General features: G+C 33.0%; 1 protein-coding gene across 1 annotated transcript in view; it reads left to right on the top strand.

The window, feature by feature from the left end:
* The window catches only part of KLHL1 (kelch like family member 1), a 248,194-nt gene that overhangs the window by 203,049 nt on the left and 32,579 nt on the right, over positions 1-12,566 (top strand). Inside the window, exon 8 of the mRNA XM_085309552.1 lies at positions 7,969-8,131. Coding sequence (XP_085165678.1) covers positions 7,969-8,131 — 163 coding nt within the window. The remainder of the gene's footprint in view (positions 1-7,968; positions 8,132-12,566) is intronic.

Here is a 12,566-nt window from a genome sequence, read left to right as displayed (position 1 = left end):
TTAGAAATTCCATTTAAACATAAGATTCTTTTTTTTTTCCTGTGGTCAAACACTGGAATAGGTTGCCCAGAGAGACTGTGGAGTTTCTGTCCTTGGAGATATTCAAAACCTGACCTGGTGTGAGCAAGCTGCTTTAACTAACCCTCCTTTGATCATAGGGGTTGGACTAGAAGACTTCAAGGTCTCTCTTCCCACCTCAACCATTCTGTGAGAGATCCACTGCAAGGTGATCTGGGAATCTACAGCTGCAACAGAACAGTGGGAACAGGAGTCTGCCCCTTAGAACATCTTGTTTCCCAGATTTCAATCAGGCTTTTATTAAGAAAGGTGATGCAAAATCAGATGACAGTGAAGCACAGTGTGTTGCCAAATGATTTTTTTTGTCTATTTTAACATTGTATTTAAATGTCTTCAGCCATTATTTGATGAAAGCAATTGGTTAACACATGTTATAAATTATCAGGGGTTGTGGCTCATGCTTATCARCCACAATCAAATAACTATTCCATTAATGAGAACACTGTTGAATCTACAGTCAGCTSTTGATGATGCAATGAACCAATTTGTTTTCTTAAATGAACATCATCATTTGTATCAGGATTTCCATTTCTACATTACTTCATTTCATTGCTATRTTTTTCTTTCCAGCAGTTCCATACTTAGATTCAAAAGACTTGTTTCATTGGCTGTCTTCAAAATTTATCTATCTATAATTTACTTCTATGCATATTTTCAAMAAAATATTAAACATAAAAGGAAAATTATATGTCTAACAACATCTATGAAGCTGACTTTGCAAAATTATGGTCATATTTCATTATTTTAAATCAAAATTGCTTAACCAATTTAAACAAAAAATTAGACGTTAATATTYTCAAAACTACATTTTCACTCTCTCAGAATGACATTTTGAGTCTTTTCAAGTCGTGTGTCAACATCCAAAAATGGAAAGGGAAAAATCYCTTAGCTCTTATGGATGAGAGAAAGATGGCAGAAAAAAGGTGAAATAGAAATGGAGGAGCTGAAGTCRGAAACAAAATAGGCAGAGATATTTAGAAAGAAAATATAGATTTTTCCTGCAACATTTAATGGTCTACTTTTCATTTTCAGCACATTGTTTTAWCTTTTTGATTTTTAATTACTAATCTTTATAAGATTAGATTTTTAATCTTAAAAATTTACATAAATTATTCTTAATATTCCAATATGAGTTTTTAATTAAAAAGAAGTGGAAAGTGGATGCAGAAAACAAACTGCTGCTGTATATAGGAAAAAAAAAAGCTAATCTAATTTTTCCAGTGATCCTTTAAAATTTAACTTCCTAAYTGGGAGATTTTTACTTTTTTAACCAGAAGGCTGAATACATTAAGAGATTGCAGATAGYATCGCTTATACTTTCACCCTCATGCCAGGCAGGAGAGTGAATGTCACAGCTGGTCTCTTCCTGGACATTTCTCCTATTCAGAGAAATCATCAGCAAAACAGAATTAGCATCATCAATATCACTCTCAGACAGGGTGAAAGCCAAGGAGAACATTGAATGCTCAATACCATTCACAATCCTCTGAGTAAATAGTAATTGAAGAAATTAATTATTTCTCTCAGCATGGCTTAGTAAGAATAGAAATTTTTGTATCTTTGTAAGTCCAGCCTCCCATGTCTTTCCTTTCCAAGATGTGTGTGATTAATGTTCTCATWCTATTTTTAATAATTGTAACAGAAAATGTACTGGATAGCCCAAGCACATAGGAAAAGAAGAAAAAAGTGATATTTCTATAAAAATCAATTACTGATTGGARAGAATTGTTCTGCTACTATAGGCATTTGATTTTGCCTTGGACYTGATCTCTTTGGTTGTCTTTTCTCTCACATAGACAGATGAGTCCCAGATGCGTATACAGTGATTGATTTACTTCAAAAGACAGATGCACACCACTGTATGTTGTTATTAACAAATACTGAATATAATTTTAATAGTGAGGAGGGAATGAAAGCTTTTAATTGGCATTGCATCACAGGAATAAGAGCCTGCCAACTTCATTGATTTGAATTGATTAAAAAAATCATCAAGTTCTTTGACAAAATTTTATCTGTGATTGAAGCCATGCATTATACAAATGTTTCATAAGGCAAATTATTGGTTGTAAAGACATGAAGACATAAATTAGTCAAAACCAACTTTTCTTAAAATACTCAGTTCTGATTATATAACTTATACATATATATACCTATCTCATTAGTAATGATAATGCTTATGCGTTCAACAGACTGCAACATCTCTGCAGTAGCAAAACCTAGCAATATTTTAAATGGGATTATTTGCAGTTTGTATCATCAAAGAGAACTATTGTCTCTTTTACAGATTCTGGCAATTCACAAAAATGTATTTTAAAAACAAATTCTTATGGAAAATAAAATAATTTTAGCTCTTCCAGAACACTGCAATGTCTAATCAAGTTTACTTAATAATTTTACCAAATTCACCAATATTACAAGTTTTTGTTTTGTTTTGATTTTGATTTTGATTTTATTTTTTTGACTCACACAAAGATATGTGAAATTTAAGTTTAATTTCCTTCTTTGAAAGCATTAGAATTTTGCTGTTAGTAACTAAGTTCATTACCTGGAAGGTGGGAGGGATGTCTTGGTTTAACAGACTGACCTAGTCAGAAAAGTCAGGAAACTGCACTGAAAATATGGTTTCCACCATTTCAGAGTAGCCATGAGGCTCTGGGATAGATCTCCTGAGATCCTCCAGAAGGAGTTGTTTTTATTGTAAATTGGATTAACACAAAGCAGAGTAGAGAACAGATGAGAGGAAGGAAGGACACAGATATTTGTGATAACTGAATGCTAGATCCCACTCCTTAACTGTTTATARTTTCATACAAGACAGAAAAATGCAAGTAAGAGGAAGAGCACCCTTCCCAGACTGGTAAGTGAGGCTTTCCACTGAGAGCTAAGAGCCCTTATCTCATTGGCAAAATAATCTTATTATTAATGTTATGTTTGGTCTTGTGCTTTGTATTATTGAACTTCTTATTAATCTATTATTCTGATATTTAGTTCACCCAGTTGTGCCTTTTTTTTTTTGCTGCTTTCTCAGTCCAAAGAGCTTGAAATAATGTGGTATCACAGAGAAAAGTGTTTTACGGTGTGGTATTGAGGGTAGCTGCTGCAAGTTCTGTCGTGTGATATGGAGTCTGAGAATGCAGAACCTACCAGGATCATTTCTGAAGCACCGAGGAAAACAAATCTGGCATAGTCACACTTACGGACACTAGAGAATTGTTTCTGGAGCAGGCCGTTGTCAGAATAGCATCCAGCATCCATTATCGACTCTCTGGAAAGAAGTAGGGAGGTTTGGGAAGTCAAGAACCAGTTAGTTACGTTATTTGACAGGGTGGACAGACCGTATCCTGAAAAGATCTTTATCTTTGCAGTCAGTATCTGACTTTCTGTTCTCCCTACACCTACATACTTCTACTATGCAATCTGTGTTAAGCGGTGGATGGAGAATGAGTGGAAGATAAAGAGAATTATTAATTTATCATCCCACTGTAGCGGGAAGGAGAGTGTGTGCATGAAGAGTAGAAGAGAAAAATTTGCTGTTAAACAAGAAGGAAAAAAAAAAAAGCTTTATGCAATTAGTTTCCCTTCAGAGGTCTAGCTGTTTCCCCCAACAGAGATGCCTGCACAAAGCGTTTCACTCTCTATGTCATGATGTATTAAACTGTGTGCGAAATCTTACATTTTTGTCTTTTCAACCTGTCATCAGCAGGCCTCCTGCAATTATTGGTTTGACAGGCTTGTCTAGCTCAACCCTCAGCATTGTTAATTTGGGAGGAGAAGACAGATTCCAGTCAGAACAAATAGTGAAAGAGAAATATTCCCCATGGCATGACAGAGTCTCTACCAAAGTCAGAGAGGCCATGATGTTCATAGCCAAATTTAACAAATTTATAGAGTCATAGATTTTATGGCCTGAAGCTACAGCTGTGATCTTATAGACTGACTTTCTGCCAGAGAAAGAGAGAATTTCACCCAGTTGTCTCTGCCTCGAGGACATGCCTTCTCATTGAGTTTGAACATGTCTTTCTAAAAAGTATCAGTATACATATGAAAATTTCAAGTAACACTGGAACTATCAGCATAATTACAATAATTCCTTGCCATCATATATTAAAAAAATTGAACTTTATCCTTCACCTGAATTTGTCAAGTTACTATTTCCAGTCATTGCACCTTGTTATTTCTCTGTCAGTTAGGTTTTTAATCATAAAATCTTCTCTTTATGCAGATACTTATACACTGTGATCAGATTACCTCTTAGAAAATACACATATATATAGATAGATAAACTTTACATCTCTCATGGAATTTCCAGCAGGTTTTTCAACTTGTAAATAATTCCCTTTTAGTTCTTTCAKCACTTTCCCCATATTGTTTACACTATCTACATGCACAATATCTGCCTCCACTAGTTTTTATGGATATACCATTAGAGTAAGCTGCTACCAGCTGTGAGTAAAAGTTTTTTAATCTGTTCCACTTCACATTTATGCATCTCAAACATCTATAGATATCAAAACAAAAATTAAAAAAAAGGAGAAAAAACATTTAAAATAATTTTAATAATAGATAAATTATACTTCCATGGAGTGCAGGATTTTTTTCTATTGTTATTATTTTTATTATTGGTAGTAGTAAACTGCACTTTGAGCATTAATGTAATATGTTTACTTAGTCCAAAATGGTGGTATTCCTTCACAGTTAATACAGTCATAACTGTGCCAGCATGGAATTCTGTATTGAGGAATCTGTTCAATATTTTAAAACACAGTGGGCTGGAACTGGACCAGCTCTTAGGGAGTAACTGTATAGATATCAGTGTATTTGGCACCCTGCGGGGGGAGAGAGTCAACTACAGCAATTTTGCAAGCGCTGTAATTCAGCAGCACAGGCGATATTACAGAAGCCCTTCTAACTCTGTACTAAGTATGGAAAGAGCAATTTTCCTATCTTTGTGCCAGTGGATTTTGCTATTATAGAAGCAATGAAAACTTGGAAAAGCAAAGAAATAAGYAACTTCTTATTGCATTGCTTAAAGCTCTATAAGCAAAATAAACTTTCAGATTTCTTCTTTGGTGTAGATATAACTGTATTCACACCTTTTGGTAGAGGAATATGACATAACTCTCACACAAACCCATCAATTTTATTTTGACAGTTTYCTGACTGCAATGTTGGCCCGTGTAAGAGTAGCTTCTGTGGAGATGGAAATGAACATTGTTGTTGCAAAATGTGTAGAAGTTATTCTGTTAGATCAGACAAGTTCAGAGGATAATGTGATGAACTTCAGAAAACAGTTGAGTTGATAACATAATAGCAAGTGGTAAATGCAAAATCAAAGGTATTAGGGAAGAAATATGCTGTACTTGCATATTAGGGGATTCTACATTCGTTGGATAAACTCTAAATTTCTTATTGTAGAGAAGTCAGTAAAGAATGTCTTAAGTATAAAGTTTGGTTAAAGAATGCAATGGGAAATGTGGAGAGAAAATCCATTACAATCAAACTTATCAAGGTTCGTTGTCATCTCAGAAAAAAAAAAGAAATAAAGAAAGAATTCAAAGGGATGCACAAGGAACAGTATTGTGATTAAGAGGAAAGAACAGATTTTCTACAAAAAAATGGTGATTGAAATAATTAGGACGACTTARCTTACAACAGAGAAAAATGAAAGGAATAAAACTCAAATATGAAAAGACATGATAAAAGAATATTAAATAATGAATGAGCTACAAAGTTTAATTTGAGGACAGCCCTTCTTCTTCTGTCCTAATAAAAGAGCAAAGGAGATATTAAGTGAGTAAAATGTGGAACTTTCAAAACTAATGAGAGAAGTTTTGTCATGAATCACATATGCTGTGAAAATTACTGTGATGATACAACTCYTTCTATATGTAAAGGTGTATSTGTATGTGTGTGTGTGTGCACGTGTGTGTATCTAGACATAAATTATAAATGCACATATGCATGTAGAAACATTCCCACACCTAAACTTTCTTTGAACATAATTTATTTTATCCCAGCAAAACTRGGAATTTCTATTCTTGTGTGAAGAATATATAAACAAACAGCTAMAGCATATGATAATGTTATAACAAATACTAAAAAGTATTTTTTGGAAGATGTAAGTCTCATTCTTCACGATTCAGAAACATATATAGCTATTAAATATTAAGATAAGAAACAAAATGCAGTTTATCCCATGCTTTTCAATGGATTCACTGAAATGTCTCCTCATACATTTGGTATTGGTTGCTTTCTGAGATGAGATATTGAGCCAGACAGACCATGACAACAATTTAATATTTACTTTAATATGTTGGAAAAAATAGAGCTGAAATATGGTTGAATAAAGAGTGTTTATGAGGAAGACTCTCTGGACCAGAAAAAAAAAAAAAAAAATGAGGATGAATTCACAGAAGATCCTACAGAAAAAAATTCAGGTCAGACTTTATAAGCAGGAAAATTTCAGTTAACAGTTTTAAAACTGTTTCTTAGGTTAAAAAAAAATCAAATTGCAGAAATAAGATTACTTCAAACACTAAGATGGAACATATTCAAACTCTGTTTTTTAAAGTCGAATTAGTGTTTGAATGAGTGACATTTCTTAAACAGAACAAAACACAGTTCTATCCAGAAAGTGAAATCTTCACATTTTTTTCTTAACTTAAAAGTAGACCCTTTTTTGCGAAAAAATAAACTCATTCTCTGGAACTTTAATGGTGTTATTTTTTTCTGACTTTATGGTAAGTTCAGAGCATTTGAAATGGAATAGAAAAAAAAAGACATTAATTTATGAAATAGGATTGTGTATAGTCTGAAATTTCCAAAATGCTACTCATTTGAGATCATGGATTCATAGAGTGGAAACCCTGAGCTCGCTGTGTGGTATCAGATTGTGTTTAGCTATATCTTATCTTCCAGAGCCTTCAACTCTTAAATGAAGATATTGTGAAATAGAGAATTCATCAATTCCTTTGATGAGAGTAAAACCCCTCATTTAAAAAATTGCCTCTTATTTAAATTTGTCCTACTTTGGCTTCCCAGCTTTGGATTCTATTTTGCCTTTCTTCACTAGATAAAAGATCCTTATATATCCAACATTTTTTTTTTCTGTAACAGTACTCATTCTCTATAGTTGCCACATTTCATTTCTTTTCTTGATAAGGTAAATTGATGAAGCAGCTTAAGCTTCTCACTATAAGTCACTTCCCACAGCCTTTGAATATGTTTTTGACTCTGGGCCAGTCCACTAAGCTTCATGTGGGACGCATTATGTATTTTCTTATACTTTACTATATATATACCTCTTTACTATATATATACCTAAACTGCTATATAATTATTTCTAATTCTATTATTATTATTTTATTATTATTATATTATTTTATTATTATCAAATTGACAAAAATGCTGAAAGCATCAGGCTTTCCATTCACTGTGGAACCCCAGTAGAAAAAAAATCATTCAATGAAATTCTCCTTAGGCTGACAACAAGTTGAGAACTGTCAGGTATCCAGTCCATAAATAATTTATCATGGGCTTTACAGATATTCTATGGAGCTAATTTATGATCAGAATGTTATGAGATATCAAGTCAAACACTTTACAGAAATCTAAATCTATCACATACTTGACAAGTCATTTTATGAAGCAAACAATCTTATCAAATAATGAAAATAGGTTTGTTTGACAAGATCTGTTTTTCAAAAAGCCATGTTGATTGGCATTAATTTTATTCCCATCTTTTAATTCTTCATTAATCAAATTCAAATTGGGGTTTCCATTTTTACATTAAAAATGAAAGTTTATTTGTTAGCTATGTTATAGAAAACTTTTAAAAAAATACTGGAAAAAGCAGACTTTTATCTTCTCTCACTCTCTCCTCCGTTTTAGGAGTTACAGTGCTTGAAGGGCCTATTTATGCAGTGGGAGGCCATGATGGTTGGAGCTATTTGAATACAGTTGAGAGGTGGGACCCTCAAAGTCAGCAGTGGACATTTGTGGCAAGTATGTCAATTGCCAGAAGCACTGTTGGAGTAGCAGCATTAAATGGCAAGTGAGTAGGGTATTCTTATACAGTCAAAACATATTTCTTAGAAGGATGAATAATTGTGACACAGGAAATAACTTCTATTATATGGCAATAGAGAGTGGTTTTTTTTTTTTTTTTTTTTTTTTTCCAATAAAGGTAGACATAGTTGGACATACCCTCCTATATCTCCTAGCTCTCCCATTTATCTAAAATAAATAATTTATGCATTTGCTCTATATTGCTTAAGTTAAATATTTATATTAAATTCTTAAGAAGAAATATGGGTGTGTATAATATAAACTAAGGAGATACAGGGGTATATTTTTAGCGTTCTTCTGGACAAATTGCTAGCTGACTCATCAGATTTTTTTATGTGGTATGTGCTAGCTCTAGTTAACCAGCTGAGTTTCTCAACCTAACATAGTCATGTATCCACTGAAGAGGTTTGTGATATATGCAATTTCACCTTTTAAAAAAAAATTATTATAGATTATATGGCACTTATTAAAATACAGTTTACAGTAATGCACTATTACATATTACTTCTTGCTCAACATTTTTTAAATTTCTTGCTTTTACCTATGTGACTAAAAAGAATGGTGTGTGAACTGTAATAACTTAGAGGTGGGGGAGGTATTCATGACACGTAATATACTTTTGTGTAGACATCTGCARCAGAGCCCTAAGCTTCTCTAACGGTCAATGGAAGAAATATATACTTTTAAGGTGTCATTTGTCTGACCTTTTTTGAGACATTTACATTAGCACATCATGAATTGTGCTCTGTAAGTGCCTATTTTTCTTCTCTAACAATAGAGGAAGCCTGGGTTCTCTTTCTTGGATTCTGACTTCTACACTGCTGAGGTCTTAAGTGGGGAAGATGAATCCCACCTTAGGGAAATAAACATGAACAAGGGGCAATGAATAAAGAATTACTTAATTGAACAGTATGCATGCAATTCTTAGTCTGAAAATCATTTATTCAAACTATCTGGTAAATATAAAGAGCTGATGGAATAAGAGAGAAATGAGTGGATAAGAAAGCTATTTTAGTATCAGAAGATAAACAAAAAGATCATTATTTGCTCAGTTTTGACCCCTTTAATCATTTTTTTTAATTGGCCRGCATTGTAGCTTTTGCTAGGGGGTTTGGCAAGAAATTCTGTGTTGATATGTGCATTTTAATAGTGCTTGGGAATTCTAGGAACGATGGAGGAAGAGAATTTCTGGAATATTATTTTCTTCAAATTTTTTTTTGCTGCTGAAAAGTAAAGAAGAAAGAATGAGAAACAATTATAGATGTGGGATGGAATTAGAGAGTAGAAGTTGAGGAAAGAAAAGATTGRTAACAGTTAGGATGAAATGTATGTAACAGAAAAAGGACATGTTAAGGTAATCAGGATTCATGGCAGACTATGCTACTGCATAATTCAACAGTCCACTAAATTGTGGCTCTCCTGTCTCTTCTGGCTGCAAATTAGTCAGTTTTGAATATACAGTTGTATAAACTCATAAAAATCCATTAGGCTAGTTTGTGCCTATCACATCTACGATAAGCRCCTGAGATAGGTAGGCTGAATTGTTTTCTAGAATTGCCAGTCTCTTTCTGCTGATTATATGAGTTAATGACCATGAAAGTCAAACAAGGGACTTGACTTAATAGCCCACAAGCTACAGGACCCATAAGATATCTTGAATCTTTTCATAGGAGCAGTTAGAGACTTGATGGAATACTCCAAATGACTAAAGCTAGGGTGATGTACTTCATCATTATGACAGTATGCAGTTTTTTTTTTTCTTTTTTCATATTTGAATCACAAAATAATTACATTTTGGGGGTTTTAAAAATGTTTTAAAGTCAGAATGGTGCTGAAATGTCTGAGAATAGATCAAATGGACAAATCTGCTTAATAGCCCTATTACTCTATAAGAATATGCTTTCAGTAGTGTACGTGTCCAGGTAATCAAGTAGAAAAGATCTAGTGAAATAGCACTGCAAATATAGATCTAAGACTGTAAAAAGCTGCATTTGTTTATACACATGTAGTCAGTGTGTATGTTTCTTTAGCACAGCTGAGCGTGTATTTAATGCTTCCTACTTACTAAATGCTGACTTGAATATGTGTATGCCTTAGGATGTAAAACTCCAGCAAATGGAAAGAGGTATCATCTATGTCTTGAGAAGCTGGTATGGAAACCTTCCATAAATTGAAAGGCATGAGCCCCACTGCAGCAAATAGCAAATGTACTACTGATTTCAATGGGACAAGAATTTTGTCTGAATAACACAGAGTCTTCAAAAAAGGTCCCATATGCCAAAAACTGAAACTTGAAAACCTGTATAATTTCAGTTAGCTAATATTATTTTTAAARTGAGAAAGCTTGAAACTGTTCTATGTACATATCTTCCACATTACTTTAGGTACTTCACACAAAAGTGACACTGTGAGCAAAACATCTCAAATGATACTTAAAATCAACTGAACTTAAAATCTTGAAAAGTTTTATCTCTTCTTTTGTATGCTACTACTGCAAGCTATTGTACTTGCCATCTTCTATACCTCTACTATTTGCTTCATGGCTTTTCCAGTTAAAGCCATTATATTCTTCTTTAAGTTTATGGTAGAAATAAAGAATAAAAGCTCTTCAGGCTCTGAGCTCTTTAGGCTCTGAGATGATTCATTTGCAAGTAATTTCTCATTTCTTCTTAATATATTGAATATTTTTATGCTTATTTAGCTGCTGTTCTACATTAGGCTCAGCTGTATGGTATATGTTCATCAATTATCAGTTACTTTGCTACTCAAACACATGCACAGCTGTGCCATAGGTGCATTTGGAAAAACAGAGTCTGCAGAAATGAATGTTATTTCAATAAAATACATTTTAAATTTAAACTGAAAATATATGAAAACCTTTTCTAAAACCTGAAAAGAATTGTCTCAACTTGTGCATCATGCTTCTATCCRAAAACTTTTAACAACTACAGCTATTGTAGTTTATAATCTTGCTAAATTTGTCAGAAAAAAAAGTATCTAAAGGGTTTTTTTACTTATTCCATCAACCATTTATTTATTTATTTATTTATTGTACAGTCAGGTTGTATTAATACATTCTGAAGTCACTATACTATTTCATCCTTGGGGACTAGAGGGAGCATTTTCCTTTCCAAGTAAGAATCTCACTTGCTTGTTGCTCCCAGATCTCCCACCTGTCGTTTACAGGTAATAAGACCGAATATTTGCTATTCTTGGATTGGGAACACAAAAGCATTTCCTTTTCCCAAGCCACTTCCTAAAGCTAATTTGCAACTGGAACAAATAACAAAATAGATAGGTGATTTCCTAGATAAAAGAGACATCATAGATCTATTTTATCCCATTTCACTAAAGCAGCTGATCTAGGGTCRTATAGAAAATTATAAGTTAAGGTGAAAATAAGGTGAATAGTACAAGGAATTTTAGGTAGTCAGAGATCTGGATATGACAATTAGTATGGCACAAAGCTATTGCCAGAGTTCTTTGAAGATCAGCCTTGGAATACAGGAGTGTAATAGTAGGAGTATGCTAATTAAATTGTCAGATCACACAAAGTAACCCAAAAGGGAGCATTATCATAAGGGATGCATTAGACTATTCTGTAGGGAGTATTTAGATGAGAAGCAACACAAATGTGATACATAATAGTATATGGTGTATATATGTATGTGTGTATATATATATATGCAGTATATATATGTGTGTGTGTGTGTATATTGTGAATATATATAATGTRTATACATATATTCTTATGTTTGAGGAAAAATAATGGTTAAAAATGATGGACTAGTAAAAAAAAATCCTTATGTGTACTTGTTAGTACAGAAAAACTAATAAAAAAGATCTGTAAAAAACATAAAACAAATTGAATAATATATAAAGTTTTATTCATCCTTTGGGGAAATATTTGTGCTATTTGGATTACTGTGGACAGTTCTGATTATGAATATTGAAGAAAGATGAATTGAAACTGTAAAGTTCAAATYGGGGATACTGTGATTGCCAAGAAAGACTCCCATACCAAAGAAAAGCAAAGAGACTATTACAGAAAGAAAAATGTTGGCCAGGAACAAATAGATACTAATAGATTAAATTTTGAACAAAATTAGAGATAGAACAAAGCTGATTGGGACAACTTTCCATCTCAACTAAAGGGTGTACGCAAAATTCTCAACTGGTTCTAAATTTGATATCRATCAGTTCATAAAAAGGTAATATTATCTGATTTTATGTAAGTCCAAAGATTCGAATCTTATCATTTTCCTTTTCAGTAATACACATTTGTGTTCTCAAATCAGAAATTGGTGCTGTGTAACAGTACTGAAGATTTGGAGATTTTATCTCCTTTATTCTCATACCCTTCCTATGGTTAAATAGTAGTGGTCTTCAATCCTGAAGTTATTTCTGCCTTGTATTCTTTT

Source organism: Rhea americana, unplaced genomic scaffold (genome assembly GCF_003343005.1).
Source record: "Rhea americana isolate MKP2758 unplaced genomic scaffold, rheAme1 scaffold_3, whole genome shotgun sequence".
Lineage (NCBI taxonomy): Eukaryota > Metazoa > Chordata > Aves > Rheiformes > Rheidae > Rhea > Rhea americana.
The sequence above is the reverse complement of the archived record's forward strand: the minus strand, read 5'-3'. Positions and strand labels throughout refer to the sequence as shown.